This window comes from Chamaea fasciata, unplaced genomic scaffold (assembly GCF_029207755.1).
Source record: "Chamaea fasciata isolate MVZ Bird 193981 ecotype frontalis unplaced genomic scaffold, bChaFas1.0.hap1 SCAF_21, whole genome shotgun sequence".
Taxonomy (NCBI): domain Eukaryota; kingdom Metazoa; phylum Chordata; class Aves; order Passeriformes; family Sylviidae; genus Chamaea; species Chamaea fasciata.
This window is the reverse complement of record NW_027094106.1, coordinates 7,414,637-7,441,134: the sequence shown is the minus strand read 5'-3', so window position 1 is coordinate 7,441,134 and position 26,498 is coordinate 7,414,637. Positions and strand designations below refer to the sequence as shown.

At 45.4% G+C, this 26,498-nt stretch overlaps 3 protein-coding genes across 12 annotated transcripts in view; 1 reads left to right on the top strand and 2 right to left on the bottom strand.

Moving 5' to 3' along the window:
- The window catches only part of SPECC1 (sperm antigen with calponin homology and coiled-coil domains 1), an 87,645-nt gene extending 68,385 nt beyond the window's left edge, over positions 1-19,260 (bottom strand). For 4 of the 5 annotated variants that reach the window (XM_066202166.1, XM_066202170.1, XM_066202171.1 and 1 more), the window contains exon 1: positions 19,195-19,260. The gene's annotated coding sequence lies outside the window, so the exon portion shown is untranslated. Of the gene's footprint in view, positions 1-8,213; positions 8,273-19,194 lie in introns of those variants that run through there. The other variant, XM_066202167.1, reaches the window with a different exon arrangement.
- A 253-nt stretch (positions 19,261-19,513) lies between these two features.
- Positions 19,514-24,179, top strand: TIMM22 (translocase of inner mitochondrial membrane 22). 2 transcript variants are annotated; one of them, XM_066201651.1, is made up of 4 exons: positions 19,514-19,759; positions 20,124-20,320; positions 21,329-21,401; positions 22,435-24,179. In XM_066201651.1, the coding sequence occupies exons 1-4, from the start codon at positions 19,534-19,536 to the stop codon at positions 22,509-22,511; spliced, it is 573 nt and encodes a 190-aa protein (XP_066057748.1). In that variant the 5' UTR covers positions 19,514-19,533; the 3' UTR covers positions 22,512-24,179. The 2 variants fall into 2 exon arrangements, with proteins under 2 accessions (XP_066057748.1, XP_066057747.1); XM_066201650.1 differs by lacking the exon at positions 22,435-24,179 and having other exon boundaries at positions 21,329-22,183.
- Position 24,180: 1 nt separating this feature from the next.
- The window catches only part of ABR (ABR activator of RhoGEF and GTPase), a 38,127-nt gene continuing 35,809 nt past the window's right edge, over positions 24,181-26,498 (bottom strand). For all 5 annotated transcript variants that reach the window (XM_066201644.1, XM_066201646.1, XM_066201648.1 and 2 more), the window contains one exon: positions 24,181-26,498. In XM_066201644.1, the coding sequence (XP_066057741.1) occupies positions 26,409-26,498 (90 nt within the window). In that variant the 3' untranslated portion in view covers positions 24,181-26,408.

Here is a 26,498-nt window from a genome sequence, read left to right as displayed (position 1 = left end):
TGAGCAACATTTTTCTTTATTTTCCAAAATAGACACAGGATGTAGCTGTGGCTCAGCCTTGTGTAGGCAGAGGGTAACTTGCTCCTTGTCTGTTAAACAGGTAACCAGAATATCCACAGGCACAGGTTTTTAGGAATGCTGGAAATTCATTAATAAATCTCTTTGAATTTCTTTACATGTGTAACTATCAGCAGAACTAAGAAATTGCCATTTGTTTTTCTTCATCTTCAAAGTTTAGGCATTTCCCTCACCCGCAGAGTGCCCTGTAGTGTGCTCAGAGAAGAAGAGTGAGCTTGGACAGCAACACTTTGACAGAGACACCGAAACAATTTATTCCTGGCTGAGTCAGGAGTGGCTCTGGTCACATTTTACATCTCATCATTTGCTTTGTACCTGATTTCACATTCACAAAGAAGAGCATTCACTGAACTCCCAGGACACAGATCTGTCTGGGGCCAAGGTGGATTTGACAGCGACAGTGACACCTTCCAGGTGCCACCACGGTCTGTTGAGGGAACGTTTCTGCACGGAGGTGAAGGCAATGTCAAGTGCTCAGCTGCTGTTCCACAGAGAACAAAGCCAGCAAGTGACATTCTCTCCATTTGTCCTTGGTGCCTCTTGCAGGGAGGGCTGTCTGCTCTCTCCACAATTCCCTATCAGCTCCCAAATAAAGGAATTAAAAAGTTAGTAGTCATTGCTAAGAATAGGCATTACCCCATTAAAATTCTGAACACATCCAGTGAGGAGCCATCCACTGATCTCATTAAGTCTTTGGTGATGATTATGCTGATCACTGCTTTAAAGCCCTGACAGATGTGTAAACTAAATTACAATAGCTGATATTATTTAGCATTCCCACAGCTCATGATGCACCTTAGCAAGCTTTGGTGCTTTACAATATTTAAAAAGCTATCTTTTAACAGGCTCATAATCCTTTTAACGGGCTTTTAACATTCACTGTATTTATATGGGTGAACAGGCAACTACACATGCAAACTCTCTTGCTGATTAGATCTCCAAATTATGCAGATTTTGGTTTTTTGCAGATCCAGTGGTTGCACATACACTGCTTTATCATACCCTCTGGTTTTCTTCATAACTGTACCTCATTTTCCTGCCTTAAGCTGTACAGATGCTTTCTTGATATCCAAAGGAATTTAATTTTGAGTCATCCACGACATTTTCAAGTTACAGTGGAGCGATATGCTCATTAGATCATGATGTTAGGAGTAAAAGGAAGAGGTACTTTAAAAAGAAAAAAACCAAACCCAAACCACAACTCAAGAAATCCGGCCAGTAGCCTGAGGCAAACTGGCTTTTCCTGTAAAGAGAGCTCAATTATTTGCCATGCGGATCCAATAACATTTTACTGCACCAAGCAGATGAAACTAAAATTGAGAAGAAATACCTGGATTTATTAGTGTTTATGATTAGTTTTCCATGTATTTATAGGAGAGCTGGCATTTGTAAAAGATGGAGTTAAGATTTCTCAGGTATTTGGCTAACCTGAATTTGCCTTGTAGATAAAGATTTCCATCTCTGAAGTGGGATTCCAAGACTTTGCACAAGCCTTATATGTACTTCAAAGCATCAAGCCAGGTTGCACACTTCTTAAGCTGCTTTCATTCCTAAGTAGGTGACACATATTTGAGTTATTAGAAGCACTGCTTCAGGAGGAGTGCAAAATAAAACTACTAAAAAAAAAAAAAAAAAAAAGTGAAAAAAAAAAGAAGTCCAGCAGTTCTTTGATGAGAGCAGAAAATCAATTCTCAGAGTCAACATCAGCTTTCCCCCTCTTCCAAATGCAATTTATTGCATTACAACGAAACAAAGAAAACAAAAAAGCTCCATGGAAGGTGTGAGCAGTGGGGACAGAGGAAAACCCTGGAGTTCAGCATCATGAGATTGCTCATGGAAGGAGCTCATGACAGCAGTGAACCAAAATATTAACTCAGCTATCCCAAATGTCTGCAGCCAGGCAGCAATCAGGACACCCAACACTGGCAAGGAGGTTTCTCTTATCCTGGTGTAGAAACAGTACATTTATTAAAAACATCAAATCCAGCTCTTATCTACTTGTCTTAGGAGTAACTCTGCTGTATTTTCACTAAATATCAGCCTTTCCTTCCACAAGGACCCCAGAGAGATTGATTTGATCTCTGGGCTACCCCCAGGGAGACTTGAAAGAGAAGCAGCTTTCCACAAGAGACACAATCAAGCAGTTTCTACAAACCCAGGGACACAATTCACTTGTTTTACACCCATTCTGTGTCAATAAAGTTCAGATGAGAGCTGCTTCTCATGGGAAAATTACTCGCTTTAAGCAATGCCTGGAGCTCTGTGATTTTATTCTTTATTTTTGCACATTTCACAGGGAATTTTCCTTAGGAAGCAAACAGAATTAGCGCCATCCTGAGATTCAAAGTCCTTCTTTGGCATCAGCCAGAGCAGGGCACTCAGCTGGCCAAACTAAATCCCTGGAGCATGCCCTGCTTGGAGCTGTACTCTGAAAATGAGGAAGCAACCCCATGCTGAAATAAATGAGGACTCAGCAAGATTGTTTCTAGTGCCAGGCACTTCCAGACTGCAGGGGTGTGGGGTTGGTTTTTTTGAAAATCTTTTACACCCAAAAGTGGTGTCTGAATACACCCCCCTCCACTGAAACAGGTACTGCAAATGATAATCAGGTTTACCAAAAATATAGAGCCGGTCCTGACAGAGCTTCTTCTCTCAGTAATCCTCAGAATTCCCTCTAGGCATCAGCCTTTAAAAATTCAAGCCATGCTATACAGTTCATCCTTTCTTACTGATATTTTTAAAGGGTATTTGGAATATGCTGATGAGGGCTATTTTGGCAGTTGGCAGAAGTTCTGCAGCCAATTTTACCTGAAATTTTACTGTTTTATTAAAGGCTGAGAACCCAGACATTTCTTTATTAGTCAGTCCACACGCATTTATTAATAAAAGTCTTTAGAACCAGCCTAGAATTTTATGGCTAGAAAAACTGGATTAAGAATTTATCCTAACTCACAGGCAGTCAGCATCAGCAGAAACAACACCAAGGGCTCCAGGATCTTTAGACCTGGCTGTGGATCAAAAGAGGAATTCACCAGTTCTGGGGAATAAATTTCTAGGATACACAGTCTGCTGACTATTAAAGGCTATTTTATTCTGAACAACTAAAACTAATAGATAGGTTGATTTGAGGGATGACGAGCAATATTATTTCACAGTCAAGAAACCTAGAAGTTGCACTATTAAAAAAATAAAAATTATTAGCATATCTGCAGAAATGAAATTACACAGGAAAATCCCTGTTGGGGGCTGGAAATATCTGTACCCCACACACTTCACACAGTTTAGGTTTTGGTGCCCATGTCTGTGTGTCAGGACTCAGCAGGACACTCAAATTAAAGCAGAGTCATGCACATGATGCTTTGGGAAGAGGAATGAAATAAAGAATTACAAAAACTCATTACTGAATCTGGAGAGGAATGTGCCAGATGGCAGCAGCTTCACCAGGACCTGAGAATGCTCAGCAGTCCTGAAGGATGAGGCCAAAATCCCAACTCTGCAGCTGAGGCTCTCAAAGGACACAGGTGTGACTTTGGTGGGTCAAACCCCACAGTCCCCATTGTCATTTTCCTGTAATTCAGTTACTTTTCATTACATCCAAAGGTCAGACTATTCCAGAAGCTTTATTACACACTCATGAATTCAAAGCACGATTTTATTTTCCTTTTTTTTTTGGGTAAAATCTGCATCATGCTTCTACTATTTTCCTTCTAATCAACTTCTGCTATTTTCAGACAAACTATCAACTGGAACATGGAAATATCTAACAAGTTCAGTAAACTGTAAAGCATTTTCTAGTGGCACGTAGGAAGCTCTATGGCAGGATAGACAGCTGGGCTAAAATAGAATTCTTTTCTGCCTTTCACATCAATTAACTTTAAACAACAATTTTTAGGCTTGACAGATGCTTCCATATGACTCATCTTGATTTCTTAACTGATATTAGGAATCAACCCATGAAGCTGATAGTCCAAATACAGTAATTGGTAACGTGGAGATAGATGGCATGGAAAAAAATCCATTTGGAAATAAGATCAGGCTAAGAAATAAAAAACTGTTACCCTTTTGATCACCTTTAGCAGCTTTCCTCAGGCATCTGCTCCCTTTATCTCAGTAGGATTTCTGTATCTATCCATTCTCTCTTTGCTTTAATTCCTATTACCTTGGTTTTGGTGTATTTGAGGCTCTCAGTGCAAACTTCCTCCATCACTTGTCTAAGCAGACATTTGCTGGATTCTTGCTGGTACAAAGCTTGGCTTTAATTAGAATTGGATTTAAAAGTCCACCAAAAAAACCCCAAAAGACCAACAAACAAACCAAGCCAGACCACCTGCTTCCACCCAAACACAACTCAGACAAAAAACCCCAAAAAACCAACATTTCCCAAAACCTCATCCCTAAAGCTCCTCCTGTTTTTGCTGTCCAAAAGGAATAAATTATTAACCTGACCCCCAGACACTTCATAGATTCCTCTGGTCTACCTCAACAGACTCTCTTTCCAATCTCATTTGCAGCTGAATTTTCATGGTTTGCTGGTAGAGGACCAGGAGACAAGACATCACTTGGAAATTTTCATGTCCAGACAGCAGGGCAGATTCTGCTGGTTTTATTCATGCCTCAAGCAAAGATGGTTTTAGTGCTATTATTATTTTCCAACTTTTTAGAGTGAAGGAAATTGTACTATAATAAAACAGCTAGGCAGCTGTAGAATCCAAGTGATTTTGCAAGGAGTTAAAAATGCTGTTAAATTTTAGACATAGAACTACACAGAAGTGAGGATACAGACATTCCCAAGGTCACCCAGCTAGTCAGCCTTTTGGGTTGTAGCTTGCTTTGCATTTTTGTTTTAATGGTTCCTCTGTAGAACTCTCAAACATCAAGAGAGCACTTTCAATGTGGCATCAGATTAAAATTTTCTTTCCGGGGAGACAGCTCTACCTCTCCTCTATAAGCAGCTACTACAGAGCCAGTTCCTTTCCTTCCCCCATGGTGTCAGATGGAAACAGATAATGGAAACTCCCTTGAACTTCTCAAAGACAAAGTTTATCTGTGGTTGCAGTGGTAAGTGACCAGCTCACATTTTTGTGTTAAGGCTTTTCTTACTTATTTCCTTAGCGTGTTTTCAATAATTCCCTACAATTGGTATTTATTAAATAGCACATAAATGTACTGAAAGGCTCCAAGGATGTCCAGAGTACATCAGAGATGGCCCAGGCAAGGACAGGTCCAGGCAGCCACACGTGACAGGTTTCCAGCCTTCAAATCAGCCTCCAAAACCATCCCAACAAGGCTGCCAGAGGCCAGGCCAGCAACTGCAAAACTCCGTGTCTCAACATCATTCAAAATAAAATCCTCTTCCCACAATGACAATTAGAGTCATTGATGACTTTTTCAGGCATGGAGAGCACAGTAAAACCTTCTGCCCACCCTCCTCCACAGAAGCTCTCCCTGGAGTTTTGGATTTGTCAGCCTTTCACTCATTGTCAGCTCACATGAGAAAAATGCAGAAATCACAACAAAATCCTCATGTGTGTGCATGGATAAGGAATTGGTACAGCTGCATTTCCCTTGTCCTTGTTCCATGCTGCTGGCCATTTATGAGACAGGAAAACACAGATATCTTTGCTGTCATCAGCACAGTGACTGATGCTGGAAAACCAAGCCAAAGCTGTACTTGGAGATGTCTGGGAACATGCTCATCCTGTATTTGAATTACAGTGTCTCTACATGGATTCTCCATCTCCTCCTCCTCCTCCTTCCTCACATTGATTATCTAACCAGTCACCATTACACAGCTTGGAAGAGAAATGCTGCTACCTCCTTATGACCCCATGTCTTATAAATGAGAAGATAAAGAAAGAAAAATCCAAACCCAGCTGTAATTTTCTATGTGATGTGGCAATTCTGAATCACAAACATCACATTACTGAAGGATGCACAGGAAAATTCAGGAAGGCTAAAAATGATGCATTGATTCCAAACTCCCTTTTTGAAGTCACAACCATGTTATAATCATGAAGAATTAGGTCATGCTGGACTCTCCCCAGTATGACTCTGTCCCGAATAGATGGGTTTAATTCATGTTCAGTATATTCAGGTTGAGAACAAAAAATGTTTTAGAGCCATTTCAAGGCAGCTATTGCTCATTAATCCACGTTCTTTGAACTACTGTCCCAGTGAATACAGCACAAAACAAGTGACACATTCGGCCACTTCATGTTTTGCCAACCCACAAGAGAAGAAGGTTTCATTTCAGATAGAGCAAGAGCTATATAATTGCTGAAGAAATTAAGAATAATTACGAGTGGTTTGCCTGATAATTACCTGCCATTACGTTTTTCTGTAGCATAGAGGGTAGATACAACTACAAGACAGAAAAGGAATGATGATTTTTTTTTTTTTTTGAACAGCCGAGATGCACAGCATGTGGCTACATGGTAGCCCTGACTGGGCTTCCCTGTTTCCTCAGAGCATGGAGGGATGATACCAGAGGCAATGCATTCCATGGAATTCCACCTGATTCCATCCTCAGCTTCAGCACAGAATCATCACACCCCCTCAGCCATGCAATCTTCCCATGCCTTAGTTTTTTTCCATTTGTAAAAATGGGATAATAATTGCTTGCTAAATAGGATATTTATGAAGATGGACTCATTCGTTTGCCTTGGAAAGGAACCCCACAGAAAAACAAAAAAACCCCAAAAATTAGATTAATCAACATCTGTCACGCAGCACACAAGCGAGCAGCCTCACAGATTGCCACATGCTGGGATGTTTCCCTGACTCCCCTTTTCCATCCATCACAGAGCAGAGAAATAATTGAGATCTGGAAGCTATCCCTTAAGGAGATATTTATCACCCATTAAAGTGCAGAACAGCTCACTTGAAGTTCATAAACTGGGCACTTTTGAGCATTTATGAGCGACAGCATAAACTTGTGACAGGAAGGGCTCTTTGCAAGGCTGAGGACAGAACCCCAAAGCTGCAGGAGAAACCAGAGGACTTCTGCATTTTAAAAATATTCATAACCAACAGGAACAGAACAGACCTAAGAAACAGCACCAACAGTTTGCAGCTGTGACTTAGGGGGCCACTGATGGACTGAATGACTCTCCTTGGTGGGCTACACCATGAAATTAAATTGGTTTAGAACTGCACAAGAAAGGGAAGGGGTAGCAAACAGCCATGTGCGTGTTAGGATGAGGAATTTCTGCGGTAGTTACCTGTCAAATTGTGCAGATAAACAACACTGCTTGAGCAAATCAGGTATTCTCTCTCCTGCCGAGGTTACAGGGGCAAAGAACACTTTAATTTAGAAAGAAACATCCAAACCAGAAAGGATCAGTAGGGGATATCTAGAACTGTACACAAGAGAAAAAGGTAAAAAATCCCTGTTTTCAAACCAGTTCTATCACTAATCCTTTACTGCTACACGCACAGGGCTTAATTAACATCTCCACAACTTTGCCATATTACCTGCTCTATAAATGCTGTTATTATGGCCATTGTTTCTATGACCAATCTTCATCCACAATACAATTCTAAAGACAACAGTCGAGGTGCTGTAATGAAAGGGTCCTGCTGAGAACCTGACCAGCTCTGTGCTGTGGGGCTGTAAGAGGGACTGCTGGAGTGTCCCCAGTGCTTTCCCTGCTCCCACAGACAGGAGCTGTCAAAGCTCCTGGCTCAGCAGCCCGTTCCCTTCTGCCCTTCCTAGACTGGACTGTGCACATGCAGCAGCAGAGGAAACTCTGCTCGTGCTCCTGCTTCATTTCACTGTCGGGGAATGACTGCAAATTGCCAGAGGAGAAAGCAGGAACAGAAACAGCTTCACCCCTTCTGTCACTAAATCTATGTGGCTGAGCAGGAGGAAAATACAGTAGCCAGCTCTCATGAGGGGATTTCTTTCTGTGGTTGTAATGGCCTTTAGACCACTCCCAGCACATTTTCAGCTAACACAGACTTGTTCACCCTATTTTTGATTAATTCAATTTAGTTTTACATTGAGATGCTATGAAAAAAGTAGTGTTGAGCAAAGCAGGTTCATTCACTCTACAAATACATTACTGACCCAAGAGTCCCTCAAGAGATAATACAGTTCCCACCATAAAAAAAATAAAAGATAATAAAATACTTACAGTAAAAGCTTGTCCTCTTTTCTGCATTAAAAAGAAAAGTGTCTCCCACTAGCTTCTGATAGCATGTGCAAGCCAGACTGAAAATTCAGGGCTCGAGTGCTTCCCTGAGAGGAAAACCACATTGCAGAGAGACACAGAACTGCTTGAGAAATGATTCACACACGGAAGCGAGCTGGCTCCACCGGCGCCTCGGCATTCAGCACACACACACAGGCACTCGCTTACTCAGGGGAATGACAAATATTATATTTTCATCAAAGCAAGGAGGACTTATGCAAGAAAGCAATTTGTAGCCTACGTCCAAAAACACTGAGGTGCTTCAATCCTTAAAGCAGACGAAGAGTTTCTTTCAGGGTCCCATCATCCCCAATTGCAGGACTGGACACTGGGCAGAGCATGAACCACAAACTGGTCTGGATGATCCAATCAAGCAAAAAAAACATGCAGCACATACCACAGAGAAAGGGCAAGGAGGTGGCATAGAAAAAAGGCATTTTCAGAGGAAAACACAGAAGCAGCTTTCAGAAGCTTTTCTATTCCACAATAATACATCCCCCGGAGTGCCAGCAATCACAGCCAGGACACCTTATGACATTTCCCTTGCCTCCATCGTTGCTTCAACAAAATGGAAAAGTGGGTGTAGGGAATGAAGATGCACTAAGACAGAAGCTTTTACAAACCTAACCAGAATCAGTCCTGAGTGACTCGAGCTGCCCACGAAGGGTCAATCTGTTCTTTATTTAGAAGAGAGCTAATAAAGGACAAGAGCGAACAAATGCTTGAGAACATCCCTCTTCCTTAAGATTTTGGAAAAGAATTTCATGATTGAAAACAGGAAGAAAAGGGCCAAAGGTCTTAACAGAGTTAAAGCAAGCAGAGATAATATCCAGTTGAAGGAGACAGAGGGGATGCAAAGACATCAAATCCAAATTTCAAACAGAAAACTAGCATGTTTAAAACAGGGCTTTTTGTCCAATTCTGTCTAGAGAGGGTCTGATCACCCTCTGGTATCTCTGACCAAAGATATTCAGCCTGTGACTACAGATCAGGAATTCTCCCTCCCAACAGTGTGAACCTGGTAATTAGGTAATATTGATAGATTGGAAGATTTATAATATTTGAAAAGTGTTGATGGATCTGAATAGTCCAACCTTATTGCACCCTCCTTACCCGAGGTGCCAGAGGCCTGAAGGAAGCTGATGTTATGCCAAGAGTAAATTTATGTTTCAGCTCAGTGTTGGCACCACTACTGTTATCACAGAATAACCAAACTTTTAAAACAGATTGAGTCCAAGCCAAACCTCCTCTGAAGATTATGGATTTGAGATCCAACTTTCTGATATTCTTATGAGTAACAAGCTCTTGCCTTATCTTAAAATGCCAGAACAAGACAAAAGAGCACACCATGACTTATTCAGCACAGGTTAAAGCTCTGTGTTTGGCAGGTCTCAAGCAGACATTATTCGTTCTAAGTCCCTAAATTCAGTCAGCTGCTATTCCAGCTTTGCCAGCATCCACAATGTACCAATCCTTCCATCCAGTCCATTTTGACAGTCTCTTCAATTCCAAGGTCAGGCTGTGTGACCACTGGTAGGACTTACCCACTCTGTATTTTTACACAACACTCAAGAGTTCTTGAGATTATTCACAGCTCAGATCAGGAGGAAGTTCCTGTAGACACTTGATCTGAATGCAGTGTTCCTCCCCCCTGAGGAAGTGACCCCACACGTGATGCAGGCACAGGCAGTGAGGGGACCCAGGGGAGGGACTGCAGCTCTGAGCACCGACCACCTTCCCAAGTGAACAGAGGCAGCTCAAAAGTACCAGCTCAGGGAGAACAGCTGCAGGTACCTGGACCCTGAGCTCACAAATGAGACTGAATGAGGTGCAGACACCTTGCTGAGCAGCTTCTTTGGCTGAAGAAACCAAACCCTTTTCGGAGTGCAGCGTTCTGCCCCTCTGCCATTGCTGGTGAGTTTGTTTGGGCTCAGAGGGACAGCAGTGTTGGCAGCTTGATGGGTTTTCCTGTCCTCCAGCCAAGAGAAATAAAGAACTGAGATGAGGGAGTGGGGAGGCAAGATGAGCTCCTGTATTGCACTCTGAAATATCTTTGGGATACATTTGATAAATATAACTTGACCGAAACCTAAAAATGAAATGCTTGGCTGTAAGGAGACAGTCACAACATTTACATACTTCAGCTTGGGGAGACAGCTTGGAAGAGTGGTGAAGAATTTCCCCAAACCCAACAAGACCAGACAGTATATTTGTTTATTCAGAGGTTTTCTGGTAGCCCTTATAGCTATAATTACCTGATCTTTTTACTTAGACAAAAGAATTATTCAGCATAAAATTTTCTGAATTGATAAATTGCCTTTCTGTTTAATGAAAAAACAGCCCAGAAACAAACAGCTAAAATGAGTTGGCCAGGCTCAAAGAAAGCTAGGGCCTTAACCATAATTACTTTCACACAGCCAGGCTGAGAAAACAATTTCAAGTAGCAATATAAACTTTTTTCCAAGTATCTGCCAGGTTCTCACCCAGCTGGTAAAATGGGTTGACAGACAAAATAACAGTGAACATATTGCCTGCATTCTGCTCAATGCACTTGCTCCCAAAGCTTCCCTACAAGGTATGAAAGAATAAGATCAAGCCTCACCATTAATACACCCTTAAAATACTGTATTTGAGGAATTTAAAGGCTTTATGTTGAAAACTTCATTAATGGGACAATTCCACAAGAACAAATATGGATGAGAATGTAATAAAATGGGCAAAGGGCAGAATTTTGAGTGGCACAGCTCATTTGAGAAGCAAATGCATAGTGTGGAATAAAAGGCTCACACAAGGAACAAGGTTTAAAATATCTTTGCATTTACAAGTATTTATGCCATGTTTAACTGCTTTTGTGCATGAAACAATCTTAATTACAAAGGAGAGAAATTCCATAAACAAGGCTGTTATGTCAATAACAATGTCTTTTTAAAGCAAGTCTCTAATTCAGCTGTAAGGCTTGGGACGTTGCTGTCTGGAGTTGGAAAACCAAAAGCAATTACAAAGGCAAGCCTGCATCAGACAGTGGATATTAGTGGAGTCAGGCCATGGCTTTGGGACAGCATTTACTCTGTGCTTTTTTTTTTTCCCTTTTGGACATAACTGATCCAAACTTCTTTATTTTCTCAGTTGCAGTGCAGATGTCAGGAAGTTCACGCCGCTGGTGGACGTTTGCAGAGTGAATCACAGGGCACCACTTTCCATTTTGACAAAAAACAACTGCAGCTCAGTCAACAAGATGCTGCTGATCGAATGGGTGGATGGAACTCCTGCAACTGCAGCCAAAAAGGCTCCACCAGCACAAGCACGCTGTGTGAGCTGGCTTGGCCAACTGGGATTTATTTTTCCTTCCCTGTTTTTAAGAGGCTACTCACAGTTTCGTGTTCCTACTCAACACCTGAGGGGCTCAGCCCGTGGTACCAGCTTTGCCCTGCAAGTGGAGAAAATGCTGGAAGAGACTAGAGTAATTAAATTGGGGTGAAAAAAGGCAGATAATGTTTTATGGAACATGGAGTGCTATAGGAGACAAGAAAAACAGCTTCCTCTGGTGCCTATTGCCAAAATTTCAGAAGACCAGACAACAACTCGAGAATTTCCAAGGGAACAGCCACTGAGTCAGTCAAAAATAGAATTAGGAAACTGCCTGTTTCAAAAGTCTGTAAGATGTGCCAGCATTTTTCAGTATTTCTGTCATTTCCGAGTAGAACACTCAAGAGTTAACACACATTTATCTTAAAAAAAAAAAAGGGCCAACCCACAGAAAAAGGCAAAATGAGAAAGGAAATCTATGTAGCAAAGAAACGCTCACCATATTTCATACACTTAAAATAAAAACCACTGATCACTTTTGCACACATTTATGCAAAGTTTATTACTGTTTGCAATTTTCAAATGTCTCTACTTCCTCAGGCATCATCAACAACCAGGGACAGCTTTCCTGCAGTCACCCTGTTATTCAAAATATGGATAAATCTAAACATGCAAAAAAGGAAATACTGAGTGCTCTTCCCTGAAGGAGGGCGATAAGACTTATACTGTTCTTTTATACTGATTTTTTTTATTATTTCAATGATTAAAAGCAAGAAAGACTTAAGGGAAAGGGAGTAACTTTCTATTTTATTATTCCTCGCAGTTAGTTTTCTGCTGTATAGGTTATAATGTGGCACTCATTAACAATTCCTAGAGAATTACCATATTCAAGTAGCACAGCAAGTTTTTACTACCTACCCAGGCAAAATCCTGCACAACCCTACGTGCTCCCTTTACTTATTGTCCCAGAGGGATGTCATGCTGGAAAAGCTGGCATTTTATCGCCTAACGGGAGAGGAATTCCAACAGGTTAGAAACTCCAAGGAGCCCGGAACAGAAAAGCATTCCATTAATTCACTGAATGCAGAGTTGCACAGCGAAATGAAGCACTGGAGAAGATGTGTGCTGGAGGCTGCCTTGGAATTAAAAACCGCGGCGGAATTCTGGAGCAATGTCCCACCGCTTTGAACTCCTCGGTGCGTTTCAGGGGGATGCAAATGAGAGTGAGAGAAGAGGTATGGGCTTTGTTTCCGAGGGATTCACGCTGGAAGTGCCGACAGCTGGAGCGGAGCTGTGGGATCAGCCCGGACTCACGGGGAGCCCAGCAGGAGCCGAACCAGGATAAACCCACAGAGGGAACTCAGGAAGCACGAGAAGGAACAAGCCCTCTAATGCAGATCAAGGCTGCAGAAAAAAAAAAAGGCTCTTGGCAAGATCTGATTCCCCACACAGCCCTGCCTTGGAGTCCCCACCTCGCGTTTCCTCTCTGCATCTTTTGCAGACGCTCGATCAGAATCAGTTGATCATTGCAGTAGCTTAATAACTCATCTATTTTACAGGAAATAGGTCAGGAAATGAAAGCACCTAAATTACTGAATAAATATCAGAAATTAGCAAGGGTCTACAGCGCTCATCGATTTTAACTCCCATATAAATCAGCAGTTTTGACAGACATGCACACTGTTATACAGAGGCACCCAGAAATTCAGCATAGAAATTTGGCTTTGATGATGTAATCAAATCGAGAAAAAAAGGAGAATTTAAATTAAAGTTCAACAATTCCTTTTTTCTAGACAGCTTGTATGAACAAACACGTTTGCTACTGCTTAAACTTTTAAATCAGTTTAGCAGGCTTGAGAAATTGAACGATGCAGCTGAAATTTGACGTGCCCAAACACTGAGACCCTCCCAGCCTTAACCACAATGCCACAGAAGAACCACCAAGAAACAAGTAGTGGTATAATGCAGGCAAATTCCATTCTGAGACCCAGGTTCTGCTTTTAAGACTTGTTATGAAATTATTTCCTTGTAGCTCTTGGTCAACGATCATAACCACTTCAGATTTTAAACCCTCGGTGCAAACCCGGTCCTCCACAAACCTTCTAACTAAAATGAATTAGAAGCATCTTTAAGCTCAGCCAAAAAAAAAAAAAAAAAAGATCTTGGCATGTGGCTCACATTGCCTACGAGGCAGGTAAGGACAAATATCAACACTTCACCAGCATGAGCTCATCCTGCAGGCACAATCTCCCCATCAAACGTGCTCAGTGCCACTCGTGCTGGCTCTGCTGTGCCAGTTGTGTCCCCACTCACACAAAGTGCATGCAAACTGCTCCTCTCCTCGAGGTCTCCTTTTCTCATGCAGCACAGCCACACCAAACAGCTCATTACCGGAGCAGAAGCCTCCCTTACTAAAAAAAACATACCTAAATGACAGAAGCAGGAGGCACAGGCAATGAAGTGGGAAAGCAGCAGGAATAGGTGCTCAGTATTTTCCATGTTTCTATAAAAGCAAGCGATAATTTAAAATCTCTGGCAGATATTAAAGTAGGAGGGCAATGAAGCAAGAGAACAGATTGCACGAAAAGGAAGAAGTGCCCTATGGAGTTTGTGACCTGTTTACCATAAGTAAATAAATAAATTAAAGCAAAACAACCCCCTGAGGTGACAGTTTGCATGACGGACATTAGTGACTCTGTCATCTGGAAGCCTATAGAAACAACTGTCATTACAGAGCAAAGGACTGAGTGGCCACACAACGGGAACTCGGGAAAGAAAGCAGATGACAGAGACGGGAAGAGGAAGATTTGGAAATCAGGACAGCAGGGAAGTCACTCTGAATATTGCCCAACTAACAGCACTGCCCTGGTACACAGCAGCTGAAGGCCGAGAGGAAAACAGAGCAGTTTGAGAGCACCGCGAAATGAAGAAAGAACACACACACCAGTTCAGTTCTTTCTGCTCCACACCGAATCACTCAGCAGATCTGCCTGCTCCTGTGGCAGGTGGAATATCACCATTTTGCATCCTTCAGTAGGGTTAATTAGTTCACTGGCTGACAGTATTGAAAGAAAGGCCAAGAGTTGGCTCAGGCAGAGGGAGTGACATCTTCCCTTTCCTGCAGGAGCCTGCTGTCCAAGGAAAGCCTGGGCTGTCCCTGCCTGTGGCACTGTCCTCTATTCCCTGATCTGAGGACAGGCTCCAGAATAAAGCTTATTCCTTTCAGTTCCACTAACATCCACTGCTATCAAAAATCAGGAATGTATTATCTTGGCCTCTTTGATCTCATTCAAACCGTGAAAACAACAGCCTAAGCATTTTGCCCTGCTGTATCTCGGGGAGCTGGAAACCTTTTACCAGCACGAAACTCTTACAGCAGTTACCATGGTGACTCTGGTAATAGATATTTAAAGGCAGCTCACTCATAATCACGTTTATTAGATATCAGGAGGCTTTAGTAAGAGAGGCACAAAAAGCTGGAAACCAGGGAGCCAACCAGGCTTAGTGATGGTATAAGAAATTTGTGGGGAGGGACCTGCTTATCCCATCATTTAGCTGGACACAAAGGGCTCCTATTCAAATCTGGAATGGCACTGAAGCTTGCAGAATAAACTATTTTTAGTTTGTCATTTAAAAATGGGTTCTGAAAGCATCATTTTAATCGTGGTGCTTCAAGAAATCCTTTCAGACTGGTCATTGCCAGAAGTGTAAGAAATAGCTGTGCCACAGCTCCATCCCCAGTTAGCGCCAGGCTGCTAGGAATCTCCTGGAAACTCAAATCTGGATAAAGCTCTCTGAGTTCAAGAGGTTTGTTTGGTTATATAAATGTTAACTAATTTATTCCTTTAGGTTTGAGTCCACAACTTTCCAATCCACTGGAACACAACCAATCTGCAGAAGCAGATCTCCAGATAGGGAGCCACTTCACCAGGCTGGCTAAGCCTGTGTAGCAGTCATCAAACTGAGATTTCCTTTCTCTTTTTGCTGCATATTTCCATGACAACTTTCCTGCAGTATCAACTTCTTTCTATTGGAAAGGTCTCTCAAAGAGAATTTAGGCTTCTATAGCAACAGCTGAGAGCCCTGGGAGATGATGATGCCTGAAACTTTTTTTAGACCACACAAGTGTGTCTCAAATTTTACAGGTGAAAACAAAAATATGTGTAATATGGGGCAAACTGTGAAGAGGAGGAGTACCTACCTGAAGAGGAACAAACACAAAGAAACCACCTTGCTTTCAAAAAGGGTGCAGACTCTGAGATCTAAAACGTTAGGGAGAGCAGACAGGATCAAACACTCATCTTGAAAAGCCACATCCTGTTCCATCTCTCTGAGTTACAGAGCACAGTCACAAGGAACAAGTCTGCTGATCCTAAAAGGAGATTTTAGTCTAAGATCTCTCTCTGTAGTCTATTTTATATTGACCTACAGCAAAAAAAAAAATTGAAAATCAGTGAGTCAGGATATCTTTTGAGTTTTAACTCCAATATACCTGCCACCTACCTAAAATCCAACCTTTTTCTTAGTACTTTATCTGTTTGCCATGGTAGTGACACAGTATTCTCCAACACTAAAGCTACTTTAGAAGAAAAAAAAACCCAGCTGCACTCTCAAACAAATATGTTAAACTCAAAAGTCAAGGAAAGTACAGAAACTGAAGCAGCTTTCCTTCACTGAAATTAGATCTATCTCACAAAGCACTTCACTTCTCCAGTGAGCTTTCGAACCTAAAGTCTTTTAAAGAACAAAAAAGACAAAACATTGCATTCACAAGGTCAATGAGAAGTAGGAAAGGATTAAATTTAATGTATAGAAGAGAATCCCATAGGGTGGAGATGAAGCCCAGCAGGTCCCAGCACCTTCCCTTTTGCAGCCACTGGAAACCTCTTTGTACACAACAGGTGAGATCAGCAGTGTGACCATCTGCAAAGCAGCCTCACTTTCTTCTGCTTGTGGTGATTAAAAGCTTTTTCTTTTTTTATTAAAATACCTATTAATTTATCTCCTCTTCCTCTCATTCACCCCTACATCATGACAGTTCTGATAAGGAGAAAAAGGTGCCCACAGGTAGGAATGAGTGAAAAAGAATGGATTTGATCTAATTCTTGTTGACTTCCACCTTCAGTCAGTTCTTGCCCAGCTGAGTAACTTCAGAAAGTACTTTGGAACAGGCAGTTTGACAAAATAAAAGTTGAGGACTGTGAAAACTTATTTTAATCTTTTAATAGCACTGCCAGAGTCTATTCAAAACCTGGGAACTCTACAACCAAGACATATGCAAAACCAGGATTTCTGACAAACCCCTCATTATTTCCAAGATTTACCCTGTCTGGAGAGTACTGAAGTGTGGGAGTCACTGAGTCACTGTAAAGGGCAAGTGAAACGCGATTATTCAGTGTCACCATGTGCTGCCCTCTGCTGAAACACACACCGAGCTCCTCCCCGGAGCTGCACAAAAGCTCCGGGATCATCTGCGCCCGCTGCTGCCGTCACACTCACCCGAATTCAAAATGTTTCATTTCGTGGGACTAGGCAAGGATAAAAATAACCTGAGCTCTCGCACTGGACTGAACAGCTCCAGGATAAAAGAGTGGCTTCAGGGGCAGCAGCCAGGGAGAGAAGGAAGAGGGTCGGATGCATCAGCCGCACACTCTGCAGCAATGAAGGTTCACAGGCTTGGAAAAAGGAAACAGCTGAAAGTTTCGTTTGAACAACTTGTTTATCAAAGATGTGTTGGACTCTTATGTTCCCTCTCAAATCCTTTATCCTCCATCTGATTTCACCCACATGAAAAAATCTGTTCAGGCAGATGAGATTATTCAAATACTCTGGCACCAGAATTTGTTCGTATGTAGAACATGGAACAGCAAGAATGGGAAGAGGAGAAAACTATTTAATATCTAAGGAGGGGGGGGAATAACATCTAATTACATATTAATATCCATAAATAAATATATTTTATAGAAGCATATTTACAAAATTCTTGCTTAAATATTTTATTTGCAAACAAATAGTAACCCAGCATTTTCTCCAAAACTCAGGGGAAAGAAAGTCAAAGCAATATTTCAACTATACATATAAACTCTCCGTGCTGAAATTCCCAGTCCAACATATATCTTTTCTTCCCTTTAAGCCTTTGGAAATTAGGCTTTGCTGTGTGACTTCGAGATCAGCCCAGCAAGGTTATTTTGGATCAAGAAGATTGAAATCTTAAGTTGAGGGTTTTCCTCAGGGAGATCATCCTGCCAGCAACCTCCCCTACCCTGCAAAGATCCTGCTGTAGTAAATTTTAACCACATGCCTTTTCAAGGGTTTTGACCTTAAAAAAAAAGGGGGGGGGGGGAGGAATACCCCCAAAGAAAGAAAAAAGAAATAAATTTAAAAGAACCCCAAGGACGAACAAAAAGACGGGGAATAGCAGCGGGCAGGTGGGCCCTGCTGGTGCAACCAGTAGAGGGCAGTGGGATTTAGAGGAAAGTTGTTGAACTTCGCCTAATGAAGTGTTTGAAGTGATGAACCCGTCCATTTAAATCGTTATTTGAACCGACCTACATTAAGACATAAGCAGGAAAAAAAAGGACATAAGAGGAAAAAAAGGACAGAAACAGAAAAGAAAAATTATTACTTTGGGACCTCAAAAAAGTTGCGTTTCAGGATATCAGGAAGATTTCACACCAATGCATCACTTACTTAATTTTTCAAGTAATTTCTAATTATTGAAATACAATAATTCCATGCATCCTATTGAAACCAAGACAACTATTCCTCATAGATTTTAAAACCTATGGGTAAGTTCAAACAGAAAAATATCAAATAAGAAGAAAGGTATTTTCCAGGCACACCTATTGTCACGTGAAGATGAAAACTGGTTCTAGTCCACAAGAACAAGAAAGTAAAACAGGTGAGGAAAAAAGCAACACATCAAGGAACACGGATTTTTTTTTTTTTAAATGCTCACTGCGCCTTGTTTGCCAGAAGGAAAAGCAACATTTCTCACCTCACCACCAAACAGAACAAGCTCCCCAGAGCTCAGGTTTGTGCACGATTTGACACGAGCCAAATCCGCATTTTGTGAGAGAATACGGTGGGTATTTTCAGAGCCCTTTTGAGCTACACATGCCCTGAAGTAACACTGCTCCTGTACGCCAGAGGAGACCGAGCGCTCCCCGGGGAGCAGCCGGGGATGTCCGGGCACAGCGGGGACACCTTTGCCGGGCGCGGGTGCCTCGGGCCGTGCAGCCCCGCCGGAGCCGCGGGCACGACCCGCCCGGGCCGGGCTGCGCTCAGAGCCCCGCGGGGGCTGCGGGAGCCCGGCTGCCCTCAGAGCCCCGGCTGGGCTCCGGCGGGACGGTGCGGCCACGGGCAGCGCCCGTGCGGGACCTGTTGCCCTCAGACACCGGCGCGGGGCCGGAGTCAGCGGCGGGGGGGATGCGGGGACACGGCGGCGACACCGCGACACCTCACCCGCCTTCCCCGCACCTCAGCCGGGGCACAGGGACTGCGTCCCGCACTGCGGCACCTCAGCGCTCCCCTTAGCACGGGGATGCCCGACGCGAAGCTGCCGGTTCTCCCCAGCCCTGTCAGTCCCCCCGAGCTGCCCTCACCTCCCCGGGCTCACCTGCAGCCGCCGCCGCCGCGCTCGGGGATGCTCCGGATCCCTCACCTCACCTGCACCGGCTGCACCGGCCGCCAGGGGGGTGCCGTGCGGCACGTCGGGTAATGTAGTCCCCCGGCTGCCGGCGACGGCCAATCCCCGCGGCGCGCCGCGGAACATGCCGGGAGTGGTAGTTCTCCCCGGAGGCGCCGGCGCGGGGTAGACTGGGAGGTGTAGTCAAATCGCGACGGTGCGCTGCCGGTCTCTCCCCTCTGCGGAACTACAATTCCCGTGCGCCCCCGCGGCGGCGGTTCGTGCCGGGCCGGACGCGGCGCCGAGCACCCGTGGGTGTGCAAGGCCATCATGGCGGCCCCGCCGCCCTCAGCGCAGGGAGAGCCGGCGCCGCCGCCGCCGCCGCTGCAGTACAGCCTCCTGCTGCAGCACCTCGTGGGCGACAAGCGGCAGCCCCGCGCCTGGGACCCTGCCGTCCTCGGCGGAATCCCCTGCCCGCCCAAGAGCGAGGAGCAGAAGATGGTGGAGCGGGTCATGGAGAGCTGCCCCTTCAAGGCGGCGCTGGCTTGTGTGGGAGGTGCGGCGGCTGGAAGGACGGGGAAGGCAGCTGTGGGGTGCTTCGGGGGTCCCTGTGGCGTCGGGAAATGGGCGGGTGGAGAAGAGGCTGCAGCCGCCGTGTTTTGATTTTCCTCCCAAGCCTCCTCCAGTGTCACACGTTCCAGGGAGGGATCTCTGTCTGCCTTCCTTGGAGAGGCACAGGGGCTCATGGCCTTTCCTCCGCACAGCACAGGCTGTCACAAGCGTCCATAGTACCGAGAGATTCCTGCCCCTGTCACAGTGCAGCGCTCACAGACAGCGGGAGCAGAGCTCGTTCATTGCCTGCAGGGGAATGTGCTGCTCCAGCCCAGCCGAGTTCATTTCGTTGTGTTTTTCTTTTACAGGGTTTGTTCTGGGAGGTGCGTTTGGTGTCTTCACAGCTGGCATTGACACCAACGTGGGGTTTGATCCCAAGGATCCCTATCGCACACCCACGGCTAAGGAGGTGCTCAAGGACATGGGCCAGAGAGGCATCTCCTACGCCAAGAACTTTGCCATCGTGGGTGCCATGTTCTCCTTCACGGAATGCGTGGTAGAATCTGTGAGTAAGAGCCTCTCAACCATTCAGAAATGTTTTCTAGTACTCTTTAAAAAAATCTTTTACTAGATCCAAATGACTACATGCATCCTCTTTGCAACAGGGCAATGGAATAGGCTGCTTTGTTCTTTCTTGGCCAGCAAAGCTTTTCAGCTTTGAGATCTGTCTTCAGAGATGTTGTTCTCTGACAGAATGAAGAATTCTTTTGCAATGGCAAAGTGCTTTTCAGTTTAAGTCCTGAATGTATTGGCAAGCACGGGTATTACTTTTTAAAACCCTAGCTACAAGTGCTTGTGTGAAATGTCAAACTGTGAGCTGCAACATGGTAATTTGAGTGTCTAAAAATTCCATATGCAGAAAGGGAACATTGGATGAAAGTTCTTGAGTAACAGGCCGGTTTTCATCTGGCCCCTACAGCCAGAAATTACCTTGGTGCAGCTCAGTGGTAAATCTATCATCTGCTTTTTTAAATAGGAAAATTACCCTGTTACGAATTTGAGTCCTGCCTTCTAATTGAAAGGCACCACTACTTCTTAACTCATCTAGAAGAAAAGTGTATCTGCTTGCACAATGGAGCAGAACAAAGAGATCTCTGCACTGGTGAAAATCCAGCGTGTCCTGGCTATGGAAATAGTCCATCTTTGTCAACAGATGCTGTGACTGTCACCTGTGCCAAGGACCAGCTGAATGGCCAGGCTCAGGGCTGCTCTCGTGTAGTTATTGCAGTTTGAGACTCAGGGCTGTGTTCTGGGGGCTGTGCTGGCTCTCCTGAGGATCCTTCCCACAGCACTGCATTGCACCATGTGGATTTGTCTTACCTCTCCCAGTTACCTGCTCCTTCCTCCCTTCCCAGCCCTGCAAGTTTGGGAGTGCAGGGCCATCTGCTGAGAGCAGAGGGAAGAACATCTTCAGCTGAGAAGGGGATGGAAGGTCGTTTAATCTCCCTTGCTGTTAGCACAGATGCTGGGTGTTTATTCCATATTTACTTGACTCTGATTTCTAATTGCACAGTATCGTGGGAAGTCAGACTGGAAGAACAGCGTTATCAGTGGCTGCATCACGGGAGGAGCCATCGGCTTCAGAGGTTGGTGGTGCCTGCTGGCAACTGTTTCTGTGATAACTCTGATAAGATTGAATTTGGTTATGCAGCACACAATGTTCTTAGTGTAACACACACACACACTACAAACCTCTTTGCATGGAGTCGTGGTGAAGCCAGGGTAAGAGTGTGCTCCTGGCTGGCAGAACTGTTAGCTCCAAGAATAAGTGTGGATAAGGAGGGGTTGGTCTGAGAGGAAAATCAACAAAATTCACTTGAAAGAAATATCAGGAGATGGTGGTGGCTGTCCACACTCTTCTCTGATGTCATGGGAGAGAGCCAAAAATACATACAGAGCAACTCAGAAGCTCTTGTGTTATCTGAGATCTACACATCTGCCATTTCACTGTCTCTGCAACTCTCCTTTGAAATTAGAACTAAAGAACTCTATTCTCTTCTTTTGTACCATGTGAAAAATGCTTTTCTCCTTTCTCATGTATCAAATTCAAACAGACAAGTCTGCTTATATGTGAACAACAAGGAGCACTGGGGTTTTAGTCCAGCAGCACTAGTGGGGACTTTCCTTTAGTGGTAACATCTGGGAAAATCCCCAAGAGCTGCTTTCCTCATCAGAAATATCGAACTTCTCTCACTCTCTTTAAGAAAAAAACCTGTCCTGTTTTACTGAGCATAAATGAAAAGAAAGCTTTTGAAAGTGCTTCTAATTGAGCTTGTTAACTTGTGTCTGTCCTCGACCTAATCCTCTTAGAGCTGTCAGAGCAGTGGCTGCTTTTCCTATCCCTCCCTAGTCCCACCAAGGCACTTGCACGGCTCAGATGGGAGCACAGTAAAATCAGCAGTGGCCACTGGAGGGTTCTCTTCTGTCCCCTGGGTGAGGACACAGCACCCAGAGAGCAAATCCTGCTGGCCCCGAGGGGTTTGTACATCAGGCAGTGCCACTGTCCCCTGGGAGGCCGCTGCCAGGTTCCTGCTGGTGTGAGCTCTTTGAGCCAGCACAGATTACTGGGAAGAATATTTTTCCTGCTTTGTCTCATTGTTTCCCACCCTTGCCTTGCAGCTGGGCTAAAGGCCGGGGTGATCGGCTGCGGAGGATTCGCTGCTTTCTCCGCTGCGGTCGATTACTACCTCCGGTAACAGCCGGGTCCCTGGGGAGCAACATCCCTGTTCCAGTGCTGCTGCTGAGAGCCTGCATCACGGCACAACCATCAGGATTACCTTTCCACTGCCTCTGCAGTCCTGGCCACTGCGAGCGGGGCGGCGCTGGCCACTTTCTGAATGACTAACAGCGACCTGGCTGCCGGCCCTGGCAGGCTGCTCCAGGCAGGCTTGTGGGAGCACGGGAGGATGGAGCCAGGCACAGAGCAGCATCTCCAGGACAGATCAGCTGACTATCAGTTTCCAGGAAACATGCCTGGACTCTGAGCTCTTTCCATCCTTTGGGGCTGATTTTGATTAAATCTGTTGCTAGCATCAGAAGAAGGCAGGAGGACAATCTTCAAAGAGAAATGCACCGATTTAGGTTACCACATATCTGAAGGTGCTGCAAGTGTTCTAACAGTCACCAGTTTGCAGCTTGCTACTCTGTTGGGGAGAGGTAAGATCCTGTGGAGAAATAACTTTGTTCCAGGCTTTTCTTAAAATACCATCTGAAGACAAACCACCATCTGTACAACTTGTCTTATTTCAAGTATAGAGATGAGCGCCAGATTTCCTTACCATGTTTTAAAGGGAAAAGCAGAAAGGAATCCTTAGCCTTAGAGCTGTGTGGTTACTGGCAGATGAACAAAACAGTTTAAGGGAAAAAAAGAGGTTGTTGCTGAAGTATAATTCTCTGAAGCCACTTGGCTAGCCTGATTTAACCTCACTGTGGGAGTACAATCTTGCTACTGCTTTAACTGCCCCAGGCTCACCCCATTAGTTCCAGCAGTTTGACAGTGAGACTTAGAAAGCAGAGTTGTGAGAATAAACCAATGTTTGGCAGATAACTGGGCACTCACTCAGCACACAGCCTGCTTCCCATCATGTCCCTGTGCCACCTCCAAGTGCCCCAGTGTTACGCAAGGGGAAGTGAAGTGTTATTTCTGCCCAACATTGGTGCTGAAATCAAAACATCTGTTTGTTAGCTAAAGGAGCTGCTGCCTCTTTGATTGGTGTTCCATCTGCCCTCCTGCTCTTCTAACCAAGCTGTCTTCTCAGACCTCAGAAGGTCATTTTTAGCTTTCATTGAGGCACTCCATAAAGGCAAACACTCCCTCTCATCTTTTTGAGGCACTGGCGTTTCAGACACAGTGCACACAACTAATAGGGATTCTCCCACCTACTCCTTTGCATCCACAGTTTGACCTCCCAGAAGAGTGACAGTCCTTGTTGACCTGGAAGAGCAATATTGCCAGTGTGTTTTGGCTGATACAGTGGTCAGTTTGGAGGCACATTGGCTCCCATTCCCACATGGAAAGAAGTGGGGAAACAGCACCATGTGATCTATCAGATGAGGTTTCCAGATCTCCTGATGTCCCTTGCTGTGCCTGTTCAGTATCCTCAGGCCAGAAGCTGTGCAAGTCAGCTGAATTTTAAGCTTGAGTAATTCTAGGCTGATTAAACAGCCTGGCTCCAGACAGTCCAGGTTTTTTTCCTCCAAAATGCAAGGATGTAGCCCAAACCATAAGAATTCTCTTCAAAGATTGCCTGGCACAATGCCTTTGCTTATACCACTGGCTTGAAGTGCAACTAGCAAGAATTCCACGACAGAAAGAAGTTGTGATGCCAAGGTGATCAGTTAGTGCAAACAGCAACACCACAGGGCTTCTTTTGTGCAAATATCAGGGCTTTGCATTTTTATTAACATTTTTTTTTTCTCCTCACGAGGTTTTACAGCCATTTAAAGTTTATAATCTACAGAAATTGAAACAGAACACAAACAAAAATATATCCTTAACAACTTTTGAAAGTCAAATATTAATTAACAGTTCTATTCTAACTGTAGCTGCAAGAGTCCACCCCCCTCTTTTCCTTCCTGTTAGGGACAAGCAAAAGCCACTCATGGGGACAGCCACAGCCTGTTGTGCTGGGCTGTGGGGACCAGGCCTCCAGCCACTGTCGTGGGGGGAGATTTGGCTGTACGGAGTCTCCATCTGGAATGACAGTGTCGTGGACAGAGACTTGGACACATGTAACAAACCAGAGACACACAGGGATCCGTTGTGCAGTCAGATCTAAAGCTCGGCCTCCTCACTGGGTCCAGGGCCAAGACAGACGCCTGGTTATTTTCTGCAATGCTGTTTCCCTTCTGTTTAGCTGGTAGTCAAGAGGAGCAGGGTCTGGAGTGTGAGCCCTTTGGAGGGGGACTGAGACCTCCCCTCCTTGGTTGCTTTGCTGGTGCAGGGCTGGCAGGTGCTGCCTTCCCCAGGGAGGTGGCTGAGGACATACCTGGTGCATCGGTGGCTGGGCTCTACCTGGAACAGTCCATAATTTGGGAGGGTAAAGGCAACGCCACTGTGAGGAACACGCTTGGTCCCTTCTCATCCATCTCCATTTGGCACAGGAGAGCACAGGGCCAGCGCAGTCGGGGAGGTGGGGGGGCTTTTCCCACAAGAACACGGACTCAGCTCACAGAGCGAAAGGTTTCGTGTCCCAACAGGTACCAACACCTACATGGGAATGTGGGGGACGTCCCGGGAGCCGGGCACTTGGACAGCCTGTCCTGCCTCGGGACATGATGTGACAACTCCAGCCATCAGTTTGGGAGGGGTCAAGAACTGGAGCCACTAACAAACAGACCTGAGCTGGCTGGGCACGGCTAATCCAGCAGCAACCACTTTGGGAGAACGACATTTCTGCCTTCAGACAAGAGAGCCATAAAGGCTTTCCTCCTCCCATCCTTCTGTGCTGGTTCCCAGGCTGGGTGACCATCCAGCTGCTGCGGAGCACTTGCCTCTGGCAGCCAGGCTGCCAAGCGAGGCAGGGCCATGTGCTGCCACATGTCCAGTGCAGCAGGGAAGGCCAAGGAGGGGAAAAAAAAAAAAAATCTCCTTGTCCCCATGGCCATGGGAGGAATGCCAGTGCCCCAGCAGGCTGTGCCACGGGGTGCATGCAGTGCTCGTGGCAGCGCTGGGCTGGCAGGGCCTGAGTGCCTCTCTACGGCAGAGATAGAACCGTACAGCAGGTACCCTGTTCCCCACCAAATTTCCAAATTGGGGAAATTTGGGACCACATCAGTGCCAGAGCAGACGTGGGGTCAGCCCATGGTGCAGACAGCAAACCTGCCTGGCTGGCCATCCCTTCAGCCCGCTGTGGAGCAAGACCTGCACAGCACCTCTGGCTCCAGCCTTGTGTGGGTGGGTTTTGCTACTCAGAGGTGACATCCAGCAAGGGGAGGAACCGCCACGCCACACACACACAGGCAAAGCACAGGGCTGGAGAGGGAACTGGCCTGAAAACACCCAGAAAAGCCGTGGCAGGGAGGAAGCAGCACCCTGCTCCTCTGCTCTCACAGGTTTGCTCGGGCCGGAGCAGGATCCAGGCACAGGGTCCAACGTTTGCGCAGGCAGCGAAGCCAAAGCAGAGCTGGTTGTCACCGTCACCGGGGAGGGAGGCCCGTGAGCTCCCGGCCTCGGAGCGAGCTGGTGCTGTACATGCAGGCGTGGGCAGGGAGCTGGGCAGCAAACAGGCACTCGTGGGGCACTGCAGGCTTCAGGCGAGGGGTGTCTGGTAGGAGTGAGTGGGCAGAAAGGAGTCCAGGAGAAAACTTGCCAAGGGGGAAGCCTGTGTCCACGGCCTTTGTCAGTCACTACCTCTTCCGTTGAGCAAATATACATAAAAACAATCCTTGAACACAAGAAAGGACATAAGACACGACTACTTTACAGAGAAGCCCTGGCACCTGGTGGGGCCAGGCCGCTGGAACGTGATTGTACAGGAGCTGCAGGCAGCACTGTCCTGGGTCTGGGCTGGTCTCCCTTGGGGGCTGTGATCCAGTCCGTGTCCCCCAGCAGGGAGCTGGAGTGTTTGCAGCTGGTGCCTTCTGCCTGCAGGCTACACGTCCGTGGAGAAGTAAAGTGTGTTGCGTTTGAGCTCGGTGAAGGAGATGGGAGGATGCTGCAGGTAGTAGAGAAGGACTTGGAC

Bases quoted from the DNA above. Each gene is read 5' to 3' on its own strand.
- TIMM22 (XM_066201650.1), top strand. From the start codon at position 19,534: ATGGCGGCCCCGCCGCCCTCAGCGCAGGGAGAGCCGGCGCCGCCGCCG. The intron at 19,760-20,123 runs GTGCGGCGGCTG...TTTCTTTTACAG, and splicing joins GGCGCTGGCTTGTGTGGGAG to GGTTTGTTCTGGGAGGTGCG. The intron at 20,321-21,328 runs GTGAGTAAGAGC...CTAATTGCACAG, and splicing joins CGGAATGCGTGGTAGAATCT to TATCGTGGGAAGTCAGACTG.